General features: G+C 43.4%; 1 protein-coding gene across 1 annotated transcript; it reads left to right on the top strand.

The window, feature by feature from the left end:
• Positions 1-49: 49 nt before the first annotated feature.
• LOC310864785 (mediator of RNA polymerase II transcription subunit 13-like) lies at positions 50-22,326 on the top strand. The gene is made up of 30 exons (XM_083773560.1): positions 50-866; positions 2,292-2,526; positions 3,304-3,472; positions 6,881-7,026; positions 7,642-7,839; positions 8,483-8,677; positions 9,125-9,284; positions 9,565-9,678; positions 9,804-10,520; positions 10,799-11,015; positions 11,845-11,875; positions 12,927-13,045; positions 13,474-13,564; positions 13,659-13,861; positions 13,965-14,155; positions 14,279-15,177; positions 15,329-15,496; positions 15,858-16,081; positions 16,196-16,391; positions 16,582-16,945; positions 17,291-17,507; positions 18,188-18,379; positions 18,707-18,930; positions 19,019-19,161; positions 19,252-19,410; positions 19,519-19,701; positions 19,902-20,047; positions 20,927-21,091; positions 21,206-21,300; positions 21,412-22,326. The coding sequence occupies exons 1-30, from the start codon at positions 801-803 to the stop codon at positions 21,542-21,544; spliced, it is 6,360 nt and encodes a 2,119-aa protein (XP_083629686.1). The 5' UTR covers positions 50-800; the 3' UTR covers positions 21,545-22,326.
• Positions 22,327-23,068: the final 742 nt, after the last annotated feature.

Here is a 23,068-nt window from a genome sequence, read left to right as displayed (position 1 = left end):
CAGAGTTGTCCTCCTGGCCGCCATTAAAGAATTCAATCCATGAATTGAAATAATGGAAATCTGCAGGACCCATGGATCAGTGAGATAGGAGGAGTAGTCGATGAGTAATCTGGATAATTTGCTATTATATCGGTTTTTAAGAGTAGTTTTTAGAGTTTCGGAGGATTGTGGCGTTTTAGTGAAGATGAGTGTGGTGTAGCTAATTGTTTTCTATGGCTGGCTAACGTTAGGTCTTTGGTATGTTAGCTTGGGTGCTAACAGGCTAAGGCAGACCAGGGGGAGGGGAGAGTTCCTTTGCTTTGAAATTGTTTCAGATCGGCTAGCTAGCATTAGCAACTGTTAGCTCGCCCGGCCACTATTAGGCTATTGGGGTGAAGTTTTTGTTAGCTAGCGATCGCCTCTGTTTTCATTGCGCACACAACATTGCTAATATAGGATTGAAGGTTAGCCGGCCCGTGTCATGTTAACATTGCTTATATTTGGCGTTAGCATTACATAGCCGTAAAGCTGGCGGCCAAGTTTAGCAGATCGGACCAAACAGTAGGATTGATGAATAACGTTAGCTTAGCCGTTAGGCTAGCGCCGGGACGGTAGAAGTTGTCAGTGCTGGTAGACTAACGATAGCTAGCTTGTAGCTAGCAGGTTTGGGTACGCTTTGCTCTTTGACGTGGAATTACAAGTACATCGCACGCGTTGGAGCTTTTTGCCACCAAGTTATAGCGGATTAATGCGTTATTTCTCCTCATGGTGATTGAGACAATGGACGGCGACGCTACGACAACAACGCAGTGAAAAGGAGGATGAGTTCGTGCTTTGTACCAAACGGGGCCAGTTTGGAGGACTGCCACTCCAACCTGTTTTGCTTGGTAAGACTCTTCTCTCTCTGTGTGTGTGCCACAGTCTGTGTAGTGTATATGTATGCGCTCGATGCTAACATTAGCGGCCATGTACGTAACAAGGATGTGACCATGACGTCTACCAACAGTCGGAACGGAAGTGTGTGTTGTTTTCACAGTGTCGCTCAGTTGTGTGTGTGTGTGTGTGTGTGTGTGTGTGTGATAAAGAAAATAGTTAACGCTTTTGTACGCGAGTGTAACAAAACGAAGCCAATCTGTTGACATCAAGTTTTACGCCGAGACGCCTCGCTGAGTATGGTGGATCACTTTGAGACTAGATGACGATTATTTGTGACGCCACGGAAGCATCCTTGGTATCTTGATAGTGGGTGATAATAACTGAGAGGCCCGGAAAGCCATTTTGGCTAATCAGGCAACACAAGCTTTGTAACGTCAGTTCAGACAGAAGTGAAGGCATCACAGGCCTGCAACTTGCAAGATCATTGGCTTTAATAGCCGAGTATGCTGTGCAAAGTGTGCATAATGCACCGCAGCGTCGTTACATACAGAGTCGTTGACTTGAACAAATCAAAGTTTGTAACAAAACATTACGTGACAGTTGAGTTAACAATAACATTACTTTCCGTTGACAGTCCCAAACCGATTGGTAAAGTCTTCAAAATCACAATTTTCGTATATGTATAACCTTTATTTAACTACTAAAACATTGACACGTGAGTCTTTTTTAAAGACTTGTTTTTTATATTATTATCTCGTAGATAGTATCGGTGTGTTCATCCACGCATGTGGGAGATTATTTCACCCTAGTAATTGCTATCATATTAATCCTGCTAATTTGCTTTTAGTGAGTCACTCTGTGTGTCTAGAATGCCTCATCATCAGTTTATAATAGTGTTTCTCAAAGTGAGGCCAGGGGAACCCCAGGGGTCTGTGGGGGTCACGAGCAAAATGACTATGGGCTTAAGTTCACTAAACATTTATGCAGAGGTTGATTGAGTAAGTACGGGATTGTATAACTCAATGACATTTATTATGGGTGTCCCCGGCACATCATTTTCCAATGGAGGTCTGTGGCCTAATCCTAATGCATATCTATTTGACATGAAAATGTTTGAGAACCACATATTTATTACATAGCAGGGTGATTACTGTATGTTCGTTGGTGTGATTGTACTATCGCATGCGCACAATATTGCAAAACTTTACAAAATGGCATCGCTGTTCAAGTTATCACGAATCTTCCTTTTACATTTTTAATTGAAAACATTTTCTGCATCCTTGTGCAATGGGTGGGGATCTTTCTTTTACCATTCACATGTTAATACAGTCGGTGTTGCAGTCAACAACGGTTTGAGTACTGTTGTTGACTGAGTACTGAAGCAATTACATTATTTATTCATGCATATTCACGTTTTTTTCTTCCTGTTCTCTTAGGCCGATTTGACTGGAATAAAATGGCGCCGTTTCGTGTGGCAAGGACCCACATCGTCGCCGATCCTGTTCCCGGTAACCGAGGAGGACCCTATCTTGTGTAGCTTCAGCCGATGTCTGGCGGCAGATGTGCTGAGTGTGTGGAGAAGACACCACACCCCTGGCCGTAGAGAGCTCTGGCTCTTCTGGTGGGGGGATGACCCCAGCTTCGCAGAGCTCATCCATAATGAGCTCTCAAGTAAGTGCATGCTATATGGAAGGTGCTTTGTGCTGATGGTGATTTTTAAGTCTGGACACATACAGTAAATTATATGCACACAGAGTAAAATAAAAAGGTACATTTTGTTGCATTATGCAGCCTTGGGACAGTTCATACAGTATTTTTGATCATGAGTATCTCCTGTATGATTCGATTAGAGGCTTGTGTCCCCACTATCTAAGGTCACTGTTTGAGCAAAATCACACAGCTCATAGGTGTCTCCTATTGGTCAGTAGCTTTGTAAACAGTTTGATCATGCCTTGTGCTGGGCATAGATGGATAGACTAACAGACAGACCACTCTGTATTAATCCCCATGGGGGAAATGCATGTAGCAGTAAAGTAATAAACACATGTAATGAACACATGATGGATACAGGTAAGTGTAGAGAGAAACTACAAGTAAAAAGTATGAACTAAATATGTGTATAACGGTTTGTATGGATAGCCTAAGTAAAGTATAAACGGTGAATAATATACAGTAATGAGCAAACATACAGTCAACAAAATGTGCACAAAGAAGTGTACATCTCGGTAGTCAAATGTGTACAAATGTGCCAGCCCAGAATAGTTTGTTTAACATAACCTCACATCATAGTTGAACACAAAAGCACACATTCATGTATTTCAGTTACCAGGTGTCCAAAGAACCGTTTGGTTGATAATAACAAAATGAGTGTAATATAATGTGATTTGTAAACAACAGTAGCAAGATTTGCTTTATTAAGTACCAGAATTAATTGATGTCTGCTTTCAGGTGAAGAGGATGGTGAGTGGGAGAGTGGGCTGTCCTATGAGTGCCGTACACTTCTGTTCAAAGCCATCCACAACTTGCTGGAACGTTGTCTCATGAACCGTGGCTTCGCCCGCATTGGAAAGTGGTTCGTTAAACCATACGAGAAGGAGGAGAAGCCCATTAATAAAAGGTACGTCTCCTTATGTGCCTGGGCAATGGGCATTGCCATATGTTTGGTAGTGGTTTCTTCATAATGGACTGGCATCATAAGAAGCATATTTTTATGACACTTTATTTCTAAGGGTGGCGGTGGCTCAGGGGTAGAGCGGCCGGATGGTAACTGCAACGTTGCCAGTTCGAACCTGGGCTCCCAGGTTCAATTAGCTAATTCCTAGTCTGAAGAAGAGCAGTGTGCTTGAAACATCGCTCAGCCCACTCGGGTGGTACCAGAATAAAGTTTTAAAAGGGTGCTTTAGTATTTGTTTTGTTCCACCGTAACCATTTTCAACCTGGCATTTCTAATTTAGGCATGCCAATATAGACTACATTTTTCAAAAAACATAATAAATGGCAGATCTACAGAACGCTCAGAACACTTCACGATGCCACACGTGTGCATATAGCCTGGCATAAATGTTGTGAGAGGGGAATCGAGAATTTGCTACGAAGGTTGACATTTATCACAGACCCAAATCAATCACATCATGTTCGTGGCTGGTTTGACGTTTGTCACATTGTAGCTGGCTTTCATAATTTGTAAATGGTGTTTATAGTTTTGAAGCTAGTAATTATGTTGCTGAAGGTTTTGAAGGGTAATGAGTGTCAACTGCTCTGACCCCTGACACTCCAGACAATACTTGATGGCTATGCTTGGTTGGCAGAGTTGGCAGGACTGCAATCAATACATTTATATGATGAGTTAATAGAAAGCATGTTTCATTTAAACATTATGAGTTTCTTTGGGTGTGGAATGGCTCCAACTGATTTATGTCAAACATCCTGAACATGTTTTTACTAGGGCTGTCAAATGATTAAGATTAATCACACCTTCAAAATTAATGAATCAAGATTAATCACCATTCAAACTGTCAAATATGCCATGTTTTCCTGTATATTGTTGTGGAAATGGAAAGATAAATGACAGAAAGCGGATATAACTTTTTTTTTTAATATTTTTTGTTTTCTAATGTATTTGGTTTTTGAGTGGTTCAACCAGCAATGTCTGTCCGTACGGTCCCTATATCTGTCTGTATGTTTAGGGTACCAACAGGGGGCGTTGTTGCACCACTCACTTCAGACAGGTCTGATTTTTAGTTCGTACCTGGAGTTGTGCATTATGTTGTGCATTATTACTGTCTTTATATCCATGGTTGTTTTCAGTCGCTTTCCCTGTGTGACACAAAAGTACCATGTGTTACTGCAGGCGCAGACACGCTGATTCACATAATCGTGTTGGACAAAACGAAACCAGCCGGACCAACGTCAATGGCTTAATCATTAAGCCAGTGAAGTTGGTCCGGCTGGGTTCGTTTGAAAATGTGGGTACATTAAGCCTTAATGTACGTAGGACCCTCATTTTCAAACTGTCCACAAGTTCCGACGGACCCGGCGGTATAAAACATGCGAGTGATTCTTGCAGCACGCTGCGTCTGACCCCGATAACAGATAACAGAATCAAACCACTTGGCAACCCAACTACAATACACAATCTATCTCTGGTGTTGTCCACTCATGACTGTACACCACACACACAGATTTGTTATGTGCTGGACGTTCCTGAGCCGTGAGCACGTTAATTGTGTTAAATATTTTTAACGCAATTGATTAATGCCGTTAGCGCGATAATTTTGACAGCCTTAGTTTTTACCTGTCAAGACGGGAACCCCTTTTGGGGTAGAAGGTTAAGATTAGGTTAATATGTGGAGTGCGAAAATAGAGTACATTTTTAACAGGAATGGTTGATAAGTTTTAGTGGTTAACATTTTGTATACATACAGTACTCAAACAGAATGCACTGGGTTCATCTACCAGTAAATCAGAGTGACTGTCAGTGACACCATGAAAAACACTACAACTATGCAATGTGACTCTTGCGCTGACCCCATGGAGGTAATGATACACTGAATCAATTTACACATAGATCTTATATGCTAAAGTAATCTCAGTTCAGCTATTACTTGAACTGATAAAGCATTTAGAAGCAGATTGACTGAATCTTGCACTCTATGGTTGTCATTTATTAGAAGTATTAGAATTCTGAAACACTGACAATAATCTATTTAGAAATTGTAGGTTTTCATAGACATTGTTTCAACTTATGTCATGGAATAAGTGTGCGAGAGAGTTTTTATATAGATGTATTGCTTGTTTTGTTCTATATAGAGGTCTTCCATCATCAGATAAAGGTGCAGAGCATCCAATATAACTATGCACTATCATTTTTGATAAAGCAACCCAGCAAACCAAGTTATGTTGTGTATGTGTTGTGATAAGATAAGTGCATCTGTCCAGTGCATGCACAGTATGTCCCAGCTTGACGTGACGAGGTACTGTACAGTACCACTCTGATATCGTATTTCTTCACAGTATTATTGCCTTCCGTTTGCACATGTATGGAGGCTGGGGAATCCTGGAGTTCCCTGGCGGGCTAATTTAAGACAGGGGCTGTTTGGCTCTAGTGATTCATGTAGCCTTGAGTTTCTCATAATGCAAAAACATTTGCACAGTTCCCTCTGGCTGCTTTGTACACTGTACTGTACCGGAGCTTTTCAGTTGTAACTGCTGTTGCAAAGACTTAAGGTGACTGTAGTGCTTGTTGGCTAGTGTCACTGTTCTGTGTGTGGGAATAGTCCCATTTGGCCTCATTCTAGATGAAGACATCTAGAAATGGGTGTTGAGATGGCAGTGCAGCACCTCAAACACAAAGATCCAGCAGTCAGTCTCACTGTCGCCTGTTCTCTCTGGCTGGTAAACGGCAGTCTTTGGAAAACGCTGAGTCTGCTGCACTGTGGTTTTACAGCAACCATGTCAACAAGAACTATTTTAGTGCATTTACCCCCTCCGACCATGCAGCACATGTTGGACAATTAATATGTGTAAAGCTGTCTAAAGAAACATTTCAAGGCTATGAGGATCGCTTTATGATAATTTATGTCACGTTATGTCACCTGTTTTTGGAAGAAGTGGGGGTAATGTGGGGTCAAGCTAAAGCTAAAGTCTGTTATCCGCAGTCCGACTGAAGGTCTTGGCTGCCATCAATACTTTAATCAAGACAGGATTGAAGTGCACAAACAAATATTCCAGGAGTTGAGCCTGGCACATTCTCTTTCCTTTGACTGACATATTATCTTTGTTTATATGGTTTTGTCTTTTCTGATTGACAGTGGTTTCTTTCAATTCACACACGCACATGTGCGTGCACGCACACACTCTAACTTTCAATAATGCACTATCAATAATATTCATATTTAATATAAGGTTACCAACTTAAGTATATCACTCCTGGGTGATATATATAAACAAACTGGCCAGTTTGTTTAATTACACACTGTTTTTTCCACAATGATTTTTCTTAACAGTGATGCCTATTTTTCCTTAGTGAGCACCTTTCGTGTGCCTTCACCTTCTTTGTGCACGGTGACAGCAATGTGTGCACAAGTGTGGAGATAGCCCAGCACCAACCTGTCCAACAGCTGTGTGAGGAGCACCTTAGTATGGCCCAGCAGAGCTCCAGTCCCATGCAAGGTATAGGAACACGCCAGCTATGCATATACTGATGTACATGTTTACATTAGGTAGGAGTTGATGACAAGGAGTTGATGGCTTATTTGGTTTTCTACAGCTAGTCCTAAACCCTGTTTGACAGGATTCAAAGATCATGGCATTTGTTATGGCATGTCATTTTAATCGCACCCATGGTCATGTCTGTGATTTCTTTTTCTTTAACCTTTTTTTTTTTTTAATCACGGGTTTGAGCCCCAAATGCCAATTTATCAAAGAATTTGAGAGTGCTCTGGCAATTTTATCTGGATAGACGGTACATGATATTATCATTGACAGTTGCAGACTGTTTACAACAACATTTCTTTTTTCATATAGCCATTATTAACAAATAATTCGATTTAATAAGCAACTTATAAGTTCCTTATGTGTTTTATTAACATGTTTGTATAAAGTGCTACCAAATGTTCTAGTGATGGATACAGTATGTGATGTGCTCATCATAAATTTCAGATTTCTATTTTAATTTACGAATTACATCACTAAGGAACTATTTGACTATCACCCATGAGAAACTAATCTCATCCGAATAGGGCTGTAGAGACACTCCCTAAACACTCTCTCTTCTCCCTTTTCCAGTCATCTTGAGCCCCTATGGCCTGAATGGGACCCTCACAGGCCAGGCCTTCAAGATGTCAGACCATCCCACCCAAAAGCTCATTGAGGAGTGGAGGCAGTTCTATCCCATCAGCCCCTGTCCCAAGGAGGCTCAAGAAGAGAAGATGGAGGACACGGACTGGGAGGATGACTCTTTGGCGGCTGTTGAAGTCCTCGTCGGTAAGAAGTGGTCTGATATGGATTTGGTTTATGAAAGATGGTAATAATGTACTGTAATTCAGTGATGCCAAAGTTCCCGTGTCCCCTCAACCTCATACAATCCAAAATGTTCCCTTTCTGTCATCTTTTTTTCTCTTCCCCTCTGCGTTGGTGACTCATTTTGTTTTGGCTGTTGTAAGCGAAAGCGCGTTCGAGCGCTGTATGTGTCACCGTAAACGGTCCGGTACGGCACCGCAGCGGAGTCGCAGATTTGTTCTGCCCTTTCGCTCCAGTAAAAAAATATTAATATAATCGATTTTTGACATTTGTGAATCGATGAATTATCGTCCATGACGGCATCGCGATTAATTGATTTCTGTTTTTGCACCACTAGTCTCCACATGATTTTCTTTTTTTTGGGGGACCCATTTGGATGACCACCTGTGGGTTCTGGGACCCATTTCGTTGAAAATCTAGCAACATCACTGATACAGTTAACCTGACGAAGATCCATTGAGATCGAAACGTCTTTTCAATAAAGTATTCCTTTACTAAAGAATGGTGTGCGGGCCCTACCTCCTTCCACAGTTAAGCTTTAACAATAACATGGATTCATAAGTTGTTGAGGTAAAGTAAGTAACAGGCTCTGTTTGTGCTTCTCCAGCGGGTGTGAGAATGGTGTACCCTGCCTGCCTGGTGCTTATTCCCATGTCGGACCTGCCTGCCATGGCTCCCCAGAGCTCTATAAACCCGTCGGGCAGCCTGTGTTCTGCCCCACAGGGCCAGAATGCTCACAGAGATCCTGCCATGTCGTCTGTCACTCTCACACCTCCAACATCACCAGAGGAGGCTCACACCGGTAAGATTTTTAAGATATATGTTCAGAGACGGTATGATGTAGAGGAGACGGTTCACTTTAGTATGGGAAAACATAAAATGGTAGAGATGGGGCAACAATGTAAGACCAGCAAACCCGGCCAATCGTCTTGTCTGCATATCTTTAAGAACAATCAAACTATCATAGTCTGTGTTTTCTGTGAAAACGGATGCTTTGGAACTAATTCTACCACGTTGTATACTATTCACCAATGTTCCTAAATATAAAATGTTATTCAGTACGTGCCATTCCGAAGATGTGCCAGAGTGAACTGACTTCTCTTAAAGAGACTATGATATCTTGACCTGCATTTGATCCACGAACCTGTGGTCCAGTTAAATAGAGGGCACTTCGACCCATTTTCACAGGCAGCATTTTCTGTGAGAATACTGTATGTATTATTTATGGGTTTGTTCTGTCTTCCCCCAGATTCTCAGCCTGCCCAGAGATGGCTAAAATTGTCCTCTGCCTCAGACAGCTACAGCTCCAACAGCAGGAGTCTCCATGGTGGCAAAATCCCTCGCAGGCTGGCCAGCCAGGTGGTGGAGTCTGTGTGGCAAGAGTGCAACATGAACCGCGCCAAGAACAAGTAAGTCCAGAGTGGTTCCCATCCAGCTTATTAAGCCTGATTTATACTGGCCTCAAATAGCCAATCTACAAGAAAATAACGTTGAGTATAAATTAAGCAATGGGGGAGGTCTTTTTTTTTATTGCAAGCTATCAAACAGAAACTTGTAGTGTAATATAGTTAAAATACGGTCAGAAAATAAGTTCATGAAAGCAAAAGCAATAAGTTGTGTGTGTGTGTGTGTGTGTGTGTACACTGTGTATGCTTACTAGTGTTGAGTTGTTTCTGATTTTCCTCATAGGAGAAAGTTTTGTGCACTGCCACTGACCAACGGGACGTGTGAAGAGGAGCCAGACAAACCTGGGATTTGGAACTTCATAGAACCATCTCAAAGGACCCAGTGCACTTGCACAAGGTACTGTTAAGTAGCTCAGATTTGCATCATTTACATCGTTCCACCCATTTTTATACTAATTCGCTTCTTGAAGACCTACCATTGTCAGAGGGCCTGAACATATTTGTTCTTTTCCTGTGCTGCAGGCATAAGGGTCAAAAACAGCGTACCAGTAGCACCTCAGGACACCCACCATCGTCAGGCCAACCACAGCAGCCAGCCCCCAAGCACAAGCTAGGAGACAAGCTGGAGAAGGCCGAGAAGCAGCAAAAGAGGCCCCAGCTGCCTTTCCATCATCGCAGTTCGCAGAGCGAAGAGCAGGCCCTCGAGCCGCCACAGTCCCAGAGGCTTTGCCTGCGAGTGCAGGACGACAGTTCGTACCCCAGCCTGCATCACGTGGACTCGGCCCCACCCAAAGCCCCCACGCTGCATACCCACGGCCCCCCTGCTGACCTGGCAGGCTCGCCCCAGCCCCCTCCCCTCAGCCCCCATCCCTGTGACCACGTGGAAGGTGACCCAGCAGCCCAGCTGAAGAGTTCTTCCACGCCTGTTCACCAGACCTTCTACCCACCGTCGGTGGAGCCCTGTCTTCTGCCCCAGAAGGCCTCGTGCGAGGAGCCCCACCTGGACCCTGTGCCTATGCCCCTGCCCTTCCCCCCAGCTTATACGGAGACCTTGGAACCCACAATCTTTGTAGGTTCAGCCATCAACCCCAATGAAGACTCTACCCACAACCCCTGGAAGTACTTTTGTCTGCCCAAGAAGAAGCCTTCTGAATTCCTCACACCCCAGCTGGCTGTGGACAAAATACGAGATCATGACTCAGGAGGAGGCGGTGGAGATAGTGTAGTGTCTGTCACTGAGTGAGTATTTGAAGTTAAACCCATTAAGACCTGAGGCCATTCTACAAATGGCTTCTAAATCAGTAGTTCTCACACTTTCAAGATTAAAAAAAGAAAGAAAACCAAGAATAGCAGATGCTTTGTGATGCGATTCAGGCTTTTATAACTGCTATTTTTGATGCCAAAATCTAAAATGACACAGAGGTTTCCCGCCTCTAATGGGTTAAAAGATCACGTGCTAGTACTTGCATAGTTATACTGTTGTCTGTCTGATCACGTCTTCGTTTTTCTTTTACCAGGTTAATGTCCGGCGGCAATTGGCCCCTGAAGGTGTCTCAGGAACTGGTGAATATCTATGCCCAGCGGAGAAATAGCCATCTGGCATCTGCCACAGGGGACGGAGAGCATAGCGACACGTCGGACCCCTACGCCTTTGTGGAGGGAGACGAAGAGTTCAGCTTCACAGAGAAGAAGGACAGGCCAGGGGGGGAGAGAGAGGCTACCAGGAAAAACAAGGTAGGCTGATTTCACGCACCAGGGCATCAAACCTAGCACTCTAAATTGATCCAGATCAGTGTTAATGTCTTTCAGAATATTTTGATGTAGTCTTAGGTTTTTGAATAACACACCATTTAGTCTTAGACCTATTTAGTATTCTGAAATTGTTTAGTCAAGTCTGAATGTATGAATGAATGAATGAACCATTAAAGTAAACGCTTTGAGCACTTGGAAAGTGCTATAAAAATGCAATTCATTATTATTATTATTATTAAAATTAACAATGATCCAGATATTAGTCATTTCTTCTCTATTAACACTGTTTGGCCTGATTCACACCTTCACAACAGTTGATGTATAGCTGATGCATGAGACTTGTTTACTGATGCAAGCTCGCAATGCATTTCCAATGGGAGTCTCATGGTTTGACACAACATTTTTGTTGTATGAGGGGGAGGGGGGCAGTCGAAACACAGCCGAAAGCAAAAATGTGTCCCAACCATGTGACTCCCATTGGAAATGCATTGGGGCAGCCATGACACTTACCCTTTGTTTACATCTAGCATGCATCAATGTTGTATGCTAGATCGAAAGGTGTGAGTGAAGCCTATGTATAATGCAAATGCCCAGGGTTGTTGCCATTCAATAATTCAACCACAGTAGGCTGATGTCAGATGAAAGATCATCTTTATTCTAAAATGTATATATGTTTTAACCAAATGTTTAATTATTTATACTATTTGATGAAGTGAAGCGTGTGTGTTTGTGTGTGTGTCACATCTGGATTGCCCATTCAACATAATGTGGTTCCTAGAATAAAGGATTGTTTTCTGCTTGCTTCACCTAGGGGGATGATGGTGGTGCGACTTCAGGAGATGGTGAGAATAGCTCTCAAGTTGTTTATTAAATGTTCTAGGAATATGCTCCTAATATTTACCAAAATAATTATTTTCAGATTATTGTATCAATTACTTTTGAATTAATCAAAGCGTTTTTCTTATCTTTAAATGTTTTATACATAAACAAATCGACACGAAACATTTTAATTGAATAGATATTTTATAATCAACTAAACTGATTAGTTTGATATACTTAAGCCCTATTTTATATTGGTAATGCTGTGCAAACAAGTTGTCAGTCGCAATTTCTATTTTTGAAGATTATTCAGTTTTACAAGTAAGTCATTAACACTTACAGCACGTAGGACGCCTGAGAACGTCATAGGATAGAGTAGAGTAGAGTTCAAAGGACGTCTGAGGACGTCCTAGCGACATCCCAGCGATGCGGGGCGAGATATTAATATTCAGAATTTTTCCTATTTATTTTTTTGGTATTTCGCTTTTCGCTTGCCGTATGCTAACGCTCAGTGCAACTATTAGCTTATTATTGACTCCCACGTTAGCGAGACGGAAAGAATGACTCGTAGCTCCTAATCCAGGGCGCTCTCCGTGGTGATGAATAGAGCGATATGCTGGCGCTTATTTTCTGCTCCTCATCCGTCTCTCCCGCAAAATATGAACGCTTTTTGGAGCGTAAAACAATATATTAAGATGATCGGGGATGTTGAGGTCACTTTGTAAAGTCAACTTTTTTAGGAAAGTGTTTCCGGTTCATGGCTTTCAAAGTAAAAGCGATCAGACACCTCCGGTATTCTATAGCCTATATTTTGAAGGCAGTCGGCGTACTCAATGTGTTAAGACGAGCTATGAGACCCTTGATGCTGAGTGCCAAGCAGGGAGGTACTTTGGTATGACCTGGCTGGGGATCAAACCCCGACCTCCCAGTCTCAGGGCTGCACATTCCTAAAGTGTTTTTAGTTAATAAAAGTAAATTTATTTTTGTATGTGTCATTTTAATTTAAAAATCATAATGAATAGGTTTTTGTTTGAAGACCTGCTATTGAAAACGTATAATTTGATTGTGTTACAGATGGCCAAGGAACAGCTAATAAACCTCCTGTGTCCACCAGTCTAATCCATGAGAATGACTTGGCTGTGTCCTTCAGTGACCTGGACAAAATCTTCAACTCTGATGAGGATGAGCTAGCGGTTTGTACTTCATCTTTGCTTACGTCTAGGGCTATAAGCATCAGTTAATCAAACTAATCAATCTAATTTCTTACAAAAAGTATAGATGATGTAATCAAATAATCAATTCATAATCAATACCTATTTTGGGCATGTCATAGGAAAAAAGTTGAATAGAATAAAATAAAATATGGTAGTTAAGATAGTTGCAGCCCTAGTTAGGTCTCCACCAGAGTTCTACTGCTGGCTACAGTTTAGTAACCTCTGACCTGGGAAGACTCGATCACATTCCCTATAATTCTGGGCACATTTGCAATACATCTCGCCCAGAGTTTAGGTGCATAATATTTTCAATGACTGTTGAAACCTATAGAATAAGTGTAGTGATGAAGTAGTCCACAGATGCCAAAGACTCACTTTTTACGAATGATACACTTTTGTCCACTCAGCCTGGATCCAGGAGAGCGGGTACTGGCACAGAAGACAAGTTTGGTAATAAGGACCATAAACATGCGACCCTGGACCCCTTGTCTTGCATAAGTAAGGACATTTCCTATATAATAGTGGATCATTAGAAACACCTGTACACTTGTACAAATGTGTTAATTATGTCATCTCTGTCTTCTTGCTATAGGCTCTGCAGACCTGCACCAAATGTTTCCCACTCCGCCTTCCTTAGAACAGCACATCATGGGCTATTCTCCCATGAACACTGGCAAAGAGTATGGTACCCTGGAAGCTGGGTCAGGTCTCAACCTTTTGGATGGTGGTCTGCTCAGCCTCTACAAAATGGAGGTGGAAGAAGGTTTCTGTAGCCCTAAACCCTCTGAGATCAAGGTACGGCAACAACTAAAGCTATCTTGTGTAAAGAACAAATGAAAACATTCTTTCAAACTGTCTTGCGCTAGTGACTAATGACCACCACCTCGCCATCTTTCAGGACTTCTCCTTTGTCTACAAATCGGACGCTTGTCAGCCTTTTATTGGCTGTTCCATGTATGCCCCCCTGAAGTCACTGCCCAGTCAGTGTTTCATGCCCATCAAGCTGCCAGAGGAGTGTGTGTACACACCCAGCTGGACCAACCATCTCATAACCCCAGTGCCAACCATGAGTATGCTCACCAAAGATAGGTAAGGCAGTGAAATAAGAAAGTGGACCGATACAATTTTGAGTTTTGAGTTTGAAACTGATTGTTCTTTGTTGTCATTGTGACCTGAAGTGGGTCTGATTGCTGTTTCTTCTCTCTGCATCAGTAACATACCCAGTGTGGAGCCGAACTACGAGAGCTACACCCCTCAAACGCACACGCCTTTCATGTCCAACAGCGCCCCCCCTAGCAACAGCGGCACCACCGGCATCCTACCATCCCCATCCCCAGCCACGCCGCGCTTCTCCGTCCCCACCCCCCGAACACCTCGCACTCCACGGACGCCCCGCGGCCCCTCCAGTGTCCAGGGCTCGCTCAAGTACGACAACTCGGACCTGTACTCGCCGGCCTCCACGCCCTCCACATGCCGCCCGCTCAGCTCGGTGGAGCCCGCCACGGTGCCCTCGATCCCCGAGGCCCACAGCCTCTACGTCACCCTCATCCTCTCCGAGTCGGTCATGAACCTCTTCAAGGATTGCAACTTTGAAAGCTGCTGCGTGTGCGTGTGCAACATGAACATCCGGGGCGCCGACGTCGGCGTGTACCTAAACGACAATGGCGAGGCCCAGTACCCGTGCACCTGCGGCTTCAGCGCCGTTTCCAACCGGCGCTTTGGCCAGGCGGCTGGGCTCTTCCTGGAAGACGAGCTGGACGTGGTGGGGCGGGGCTCTGACGCCAGTCGCGACACGGAGCGATCCTACGAGGAGCTGCGCGCCGCCTCCCTGCATAAGGCCGGCAGCTTGAAGGAGAAGCCTCCAGATGAGCTCATCCTCCTCCTGCAGGACCAGTGCACCAACCCCTTCGCCCCCATGGCCGGCGTGGACTACCCCAAGCCTGTGAGCTCACCCTCGCGCTCGTTCGTGCGCGTAGAGGAAAGAGACTGTTATAACGACTGCTACATGGCACTGGAGCACGGCAGGCAGTTTATGGACAATATGTCGGGAGGCAAAGTGGATGAAACACTAGTGAAAAGCACCTGTCTGCACCAGTGGCCGAAACGAAAGTGTGAGTTTATTTATTTTATTTTATTTATGCTCCATCCTTTTATGCTGCTTTTATTTATGCTATCACCATCCTGTTTTGTCTCTTGACTGTTACATTTAGTTTGTCTTCATGATGCTGACTTATTCTCTTTTTTTTCCTTTTTTTTCTGAAGCGACAGACATGAGCAAGCTGTTTTCTCAGGATGTGCTCCGGGTGTTGTTATCCCTGCAGCCTGTACTGCAGGACACCATTCAGAAGAAAAGGAGTGTGCGCTCCTGGGGTGTACAGGGCCCGCTTACCTGGCAACAGTTCCACAAGATGGCTGGCAGGGGCTCCTATGGTAAATACATCTATTTATCAGGAGTCACTCTGAAGATTAATTTGTATGTTGTCGCACAACAGCATTGCTCGCCAGAATGGACATGGCGCCATGCTGTTGTGCGATGAAGTATACATTTGTCTGCTGATGCATACACTACATACAGGTTTTAGTATAGGCATACTATTGGTCCGACTGTCATTAGACCGACAACCTACCTCAAACCCTAACCTAGCCGCAATCACGGGAGCAGCGCATGTTCAACTGTTATTTCCGCATGTCGGTCCGTTGGTGTGTCTAATCTGCGTGTGCATCCCATACACTGTACAACTTGACTGTATGGGTTCAGATCAAAACATTGACCACCACATTCTCATTCCAGGTACAGATGAGTCTCCAGAGCCACTGCCCATCCCTACGTTCCTGGTCGGTTATGAGTATGACTTTGTGGTGCTGTCTCCCTTCGGCTTGCCCTACTGGGAGAAACTCCTCTTGGATCCATTTGGCTCCCAAAGAGATGTGGGATATGTAGTCATTTGCCCTGAGAGTGAGGCTCTCATCAATGGAGCCAAGACTTTCTTTAAGGATCTTAGTGCTGTGTTTGAGGTCAGCAACGACATCTTCTGAAATGCTTGCACATCCACAAAGCAACTTTTTTTTATTTATTTTTATGAAAGGCAATGATGAAACTTATTTCAAATACATTTTTTTTCTTTCCAGGGATGCCAGCTTGGCCAACACAGGGCCATCTGTAACACGTACCCAGAGGGCATTTTGAAGGTTGGCACCACCGAGGTCAAGAACATGGCAGAGCAGCCCCTTAGCGACTGGTTCCTTAAGATGTCTGCCAGAGAAGGGAACAATGAAGCCTTTAACAAGCTCAAGCTCTTCGCTCAAGTCTGCCGCCATGATTTGGGTAATGCAACCTTATTCACATCCCTTAAAGGGCAACATTTCTCTTTCTTTCTTTTTTTACCCAATCCTTATAGTCAATTGTGAGTAAGACATGAAAGTCTGACATGGATTCCAACTGTGTTTGGGTTTTTAGCATTTTCATACAATATAATATAATGATATTGATGATTGTTATGTTTTTGTCCCCTCAGCTCCGTACCTGTCAGACCAGTCCTTGGACAGCTCTCTGTTGTCCCAGCGCAGCCCGGTCGTGGTCTCCACCTCCTCTCAGACCTCCAGCTCCTCCAGTAGCACAAACACTACCAGCTCTGCCCAGCCTGCCCCCTCCCTGGTCAACAGCACCCCTCCTTCATCCACCTCAGGACCCCAAGCCATTGGGGGAATGGCGTCAGCCAAGCCAAGCTCCTACCCCGGCTTTGGGACAGGGGCTTTGCCAGTCAGTACTTCTCAGAACGGACCCCAGTCCAACCCCCCCCAGCCCCAGGGACCAGGAGGTTTGGGTGAACACGGCTGCTCTGCCAACCAGCCTCCGGCTCCCACTGAGCCAATAGAGACGTAGGTCACCGCTGCATGTTAGCTTGGACCGTCCAATTCCCATAGAAACTAGGGCCGCACAATTAACCGACATGACAAAAATATATATTAAAATGTATATAATAGACTAAATTAGTTTGATTAACCACTTAACCCTGTATTATACTTGTACAATGGTGGCATACATAAATAGTGAATATGGCCGATCTACAGACTCGTATAGAGCTGCTATTTTCACTATTTGTGTTTTTATAATTGATCATTGATCATAATTGTGGCAAAAGTTTTAAATAATACTGATTTTGTCCAGCCCTTATAGAAACCATTGTTTGTACAGCTTGCTAACTAATTCACTCTCCCTAACAGCACAATGGACAGAGACAAGGTAGGCAAACCCACGGACGGGGAGTCCCATGCCGTTTCTTTCCCCCCTGCCATCGTGGTGTACATCGTGGACCCCTTCAGCTATGAAGACGCCGACAGAGAGGTTCACTCCAGCGTCTATACAATGGGTCTCTTGCGCTGCTACCTGGAGATGCTTCAGTTCCTTCCCCCTCACATCAGAAACGCAGTCTCTGTGCAGGTAGAGCTCAACATTAAGGTCATTCATATCACTAGTGATCGACCAATTATGTTATTTCAGTGGCCAATTTTGAAGTGCGTAGTATATCCATCTAATAAAGTACAACATGAATGTGACCAGTAGCTATCACACATAACTGAAAAAACAAGCATAACTCCCCTGGTTTTCACCCACAAAACAAAATCTACAACTTAGGTGTGATCGGCCAAAATTGGTGTTAACCACCACAACTAATTTGATTTAATCTGTTTAGGAAATACATAATTAACATGATCTAAATTCAATGTTCATGGATGTGTGAAAACTGCTTTTGACAAAGTATGTACAACTCATTGTGCTGTATTAATGGTATGAAAACATGGCATTAAACGTGTAGTTTAAACTCTATTGTCTTGGTCAGATTGTTCTGTGCCAGTTTCTGTTGAAGCCTGTTTAAACTCTATTGTCTTGGTCTAGATTGTCCCGTGCCAGTACCTGTTGCAGCCTGTTTAAACTCTATTGTCTTGGTCTAGATTGTCCCGTGCCAGTACCTGTTGCAGCCTGTTTAAACTCTATTGTCTTGGTCTAGATTGTCCCGTGCCAGTACCTGTTACAGCCTGTTTAAACTCTATTGTCTTGGTCTAGATTGTCCCGTGCCAGTACCTGTTACAGCCTGTTTAAACTCTATTGTCTTGGTCTAGATTGTCCCGTGCCAGTACCTGTTGCAGCCTGTACGTAGTGGTGATCGACACCTCTACAGCCAGCACCTCAAGTCCCTGGCCTTCTCCGTGTTCACTCAGTGTCGTCGGCCTCTGCCCAATTCGACAAACTTCAAGGCTCTCACTGGCTTTGGGCCTGGCCTTGCCCTCGACCTGGCACTCAAGAACCCAGAGGTAGTTGATCCTGCACTTATGGGACCGTACCAGTGATCTGACTTGTTCGCCTATTGAATGCAAATGACCGTGTCATTTACATTACAGAGCATTTCCCACAGCATACTGTTGTTATGATCATATTGTACTGAAGTGAACTGACTGGATTGTCTGTTTATGTACAATATAATACAAGCAAAGCTGTCAATAGGCAATATAGTATTGATTCTGGCATGGTCATCTAGTAAGCTGGAGTTTAGTAAGTTTGCATATTTTTAAAGTGAATGTCTACCACTGTCATTTTGCTGTCTTTGTAATTAAAAACATTATCCCTTGACCTTTTTGCAGAGACCTGAGTGTTTGCGTCTGTACACGCCTCCTTTCATCCTGGCACCAGTGAAAGACAAGCAGACGGAGCTGGGGGAGACGTTTGGCGAAGCAGCCCAGAAGTACAATGTTATGTTTGTGGGCTACTGTCTTTCCCATGACCAGCGCTGGCTGCTAGCCTCCTGCACTGACCAACATGGAGAACTTCTGGAGACCTGCATCATCAGCATTGATGTGCCCAACAGGTACATGCATTGTACTCTCACACCAAGTTCAAGATCACTCACTTTTTCCACACAATATCGTATTTAAACTAAGCTGTTTTTGGTGTAGGGCCAGAAGGAAAAAGGGGTCAGCCAGGCGCTTGGGCTTGCAGAAGCTGTGGGACTGGTGTCTTGGATTGGTACAAGTGACATCACTGCCCTGGAGAGTAGTAGTTGGACGTCTCGGCAGAATGGGTCACGGCGAGCTGAAAGGTACACATTTCAATTCAATGATGTGCTTTACAAGTACATTGTGCTGGTAACATCGTACATTGTGCTAATAATAACATGGCTTTGTTCCAGACTGGAGTATTCTGCTGAGCAGAAGGAACCTTCAGACCATCAGCAAACGACTGAAGGAAACCTGTAAGATGTGTGGCATTTCTACCGCTGACACTCCCAGCATCCTCAGTGCATGCCTGGTTGCCATGGAGCCTCAGGGATCCTTTGTTATCATGCCAGGTAAAAAAAAAAGCCACTAATTGAAATCATGGACTGATATTTGATTTACTAGTATAGTTTGTTTTACTAGAATAGTTTGTTTCTGACAAGTTATTTTTTGTTTTTTAGACTCTGTGTCGACAGGTTCTGTGTTTGGTCGAAGCACCACACTCAACATGCAGACGTCCGCACTGAGCACACCTCAGGACACATCTTGTACTCACATCCTGGTGTTCCCCACTTCTGCCATGGTGCAGGTCAACTCCAACACTACTGAGCCCATGGACATTAATTTCAACCCCATTAATCCTGGTATGTTTCTTATCGTCACACAGTCCAAACAGTCACATGTCTTCTTAGACACTCTACTGTAGTAAAAACATGCAATATTTGACGAGGTTCTAACAGCAGGTAGAACCTTACTTTATATCAGTCAAGAGCGTTTAAGAGAAATAACTGTGTGTGTGTGTGTGTGTGTGTGTGTGTGTGTGTGTGTGTGTGTGTGTGTGTAGATGGCTCTGACGGGATGGGCATCTTTGACCTGTTTGACAACGACATGGTGGATCCTGACCTCATCAACATCTTGCCTAACTCCCCCACCACCTCCCCTGTACACTCCCCTGGCTCTCATTACCACCAGGGGGGAGATGGCAGCAAGGTAAACCATTTATTAATTTCTTCCAATGATGCATTAGGCTCTCTTTTTTTTAATGTGAAACTTACCTGTGCTGGCAAGGCACAAGCAGAATGTTCCAGTGTATGTTGTAGGGATTTAATGATGCACCACGAGACAGTTAATTGATACAAATATGTAATGATTCAAATGTGTGAATTGGAAGATTTATTTTTCATTTTTTAAGTGCATAATCTAGTTGAAAACTAGTCTCTTTTTTTTTTGGTAGGCGACACCAACTCACTAGGGAGTATAAATTAGGCGTTGAATTTTGTGAAGTTGTGGATGCAGCGATGCCGTTTTAAATTATTTGTCAGTGAATAAATGTTCCTATTAAAGAGATGTTCATGATCTGGTGGAGCTGCATCATATCCACTCACATACTCTGACGAAGCCCCACAGCCCAAACCATGCTGTTTATTTTGAGGCTGTGCTTCCAGTGAGTACTAGTTCTAAAAAATGGACTTATGTGAATCTCAGTTTTAAAAACAGATTACTATAATTACCAGATGGCTGCCCCTGGTGTTTGCCAAAAACGACAATAATAATTGTCACACAGTATGACCTGACAAGCCTAAACTACAATCAGCTCTACAAGCTCACACTGCGTGTCATCGCAATGCACTGAGTTTGTAGATTGGCTATTTTTGGTGCACTACACTGTGTATGGTGTAGTATTGACCATAACCTGAACCACACTAATTTGATATAGAAACGTTAGGAAAATTAAATATATTCTTGTTTTTTCCTGAGAAATAATTGGAATAATCATATTGTAATTTGTCTGAAACCGCATTAAAATAAATTGTAATTTGTAATGTGAACCCTGGATTGTTAATTAAATCTTCATTTGTTGTGTTGCAGGGCCAGAGTACAGATCGTATGGAGTCTCATGAGGAGGCCTTAAACATCCTGCAGCAGCCGATGGCTCTGGGCTACTTCATCTCCACAGCCAAGGCTGGACCGCTTCCTGACTGGTTCTGGTCCGCCTGCCCACAAGCCCAGAACCAGTGTCCTCTGTTCCTCAAGGTAGGAGAACACTGCTTCTGTGGAAGACCACCCATGTGGTACACTGTTTGACACTATCTTTGACTTGTAACCTTGCGCTGAACGTCAACACTTTCATTTCTTTGTCTCTCTCAGGCCTCCTTGCACCTACACGTGTCGTCTTCAGATGAGCTTCTGCACAGTAAACACTCCCATCCCTTGGATTCGAACCACACCTCCGATGTACTCAGGTATGCTACTCTGATGAGAAATATTTCTTAAGCAATGATAAACTATCAGAATGAAAGCCAATTATGAATCATCGCATTAGTGTGACATGCAACTTTCCCTCTATTTGACAGATTTGTACTGGAGCAATACAACGCCCTCTCTTGGCTAACATGTGATCCTGCAACTCAAGACCGTCGCTCCTGTCTGCCTGTTCACTTTGTGGTGCTCAACCAAATGTACAACTTTATCATGAACATGCTCTGATCTCTGGTGGGATGTAACTGCTGAGATACGAGTCACTCAGTCAGGGCGATCCCCAACAACTAAATGGACCTCTGACCAGGGGAAGAAGGACCATACAAGACGCGTAGGATGCACTTCCCTTCCTGGCGTATCTCATGTGACACTGACTGGCCGACTGGAAGTTTCCAATCAATTAATCAAATGCCAAGAACCCATTTTGGATGATCAAGGGACTTTTCATAAAGGAGAATACATTTTTCTTTTTATTGACTGTAGATTGCAATCTATGAAATTTTATCCTAATGAAATGCCTGCATATATTATTTATTGTAAGTTTTTAAATGTGGAATTTTTAATTCTTAATATCTTTTTATATATTACAAATCCTAGAGAGTGTGTATATTGCCATCTCACTGTAAAGGAATTGGTTTAAAGTGATGTAATTTTCTGAATTGCAATACAGAAATCTGTTCAAGTGAATTTGCTGTAGAATTGCTTTTAGAGTATTATTTTTTCAAAGGGTACAGACCTTTTTATTGCCATGCTGTACAAATGAAGGGGCTGGTCTGGGCATTGGAGTCCCACCCAGTGAGTGGATGAGAATTACCTCTCCATCTGCTTTGGTGCCAGAGTCTCTCGCACAGTAACTCGAGCTCTGAAGAGGAATAAGAGGTACATTGTCAGATTCTATATTTTATATTACAGATTTAGGTAATTGCGTGTGTGTATATGTGTACATATAATTGTGTGCCACTACTGATGGTGCAACTTCTGTTTTAGGAATAAAGTGCGTCTACCTATTGTCACTGTTTTTTATGGGGTCTTTATAGCAAGGATACCAAACGGTCTCACAAAATTGGAACAGATGTGGCTACAGGCACACCTTCGCGTCAGAAAACTCCTAGACCAGGCATCACTTCTGGGTTTTTAAACGGCTGGTAGATGGACATTACGCTCTCATGCGAGTCCGCAACTTCAACTTGTAGTTTCTGCAAAAAACTGAAACGCTTAGCCTTTGCAGATGCTACAAGTTGAAGCTGAAGTTTAAAGTTGCTATGGCCGAATTTAGGCCAAGGAGTATTTTTTTAGTGCAAAACTAATGCTTGGAATGGATTCATCACGAAAAACATTTGACATGTCACATGCTACTTATAGTCGAAAATTGGAATATTTTGCCAATGTTTTCTATGCCTATGGTGTGGTTTACAAAAATTGCTGTAACTTTTTCTTAGTGATGTTTCTGGAATGCAGGCCTCATTCTGTGGACCTTAATGACCAACTGAATAGACATCACAGGTTAATCTCTATTGAGTATTCCATGAGTTTTTGGGCCTGTGGCTCCCCAGCTATAAGGACCTCCTGCAAGGCAACATTTTTCAGTGAAGAGGAAAAGTTCAGTCTTGTCTGCACTCTGCACTGAGACTCTTCACACTGTGCGGCAAAGGGAAAGAAACTAATAACGTTGTGTGTTATCAGCGAGATGACAAGGATCTGGTGTAAAGGGAAAATGGGAGCCATGCAGACTGCTGTGGAACTCCTTCCAAA

Source organism: Protomyctophum parallelum (genome assembly GCF_964188405.1).
Source record: "Protomyctophum parallelum genome assembly, chromosome: 9".
NCBI lineage: Eukaryota > Metazoa > Chordata > Actinopteri > Myctophiformes > Myctophidae > Protomyctophum > Protomyctophum parallelum.
The sequence above is the reverse complement of the archived record's forward strand: the minus strand, read 5'-3'. Positions and strand labels throughout refer to the sequence as shown.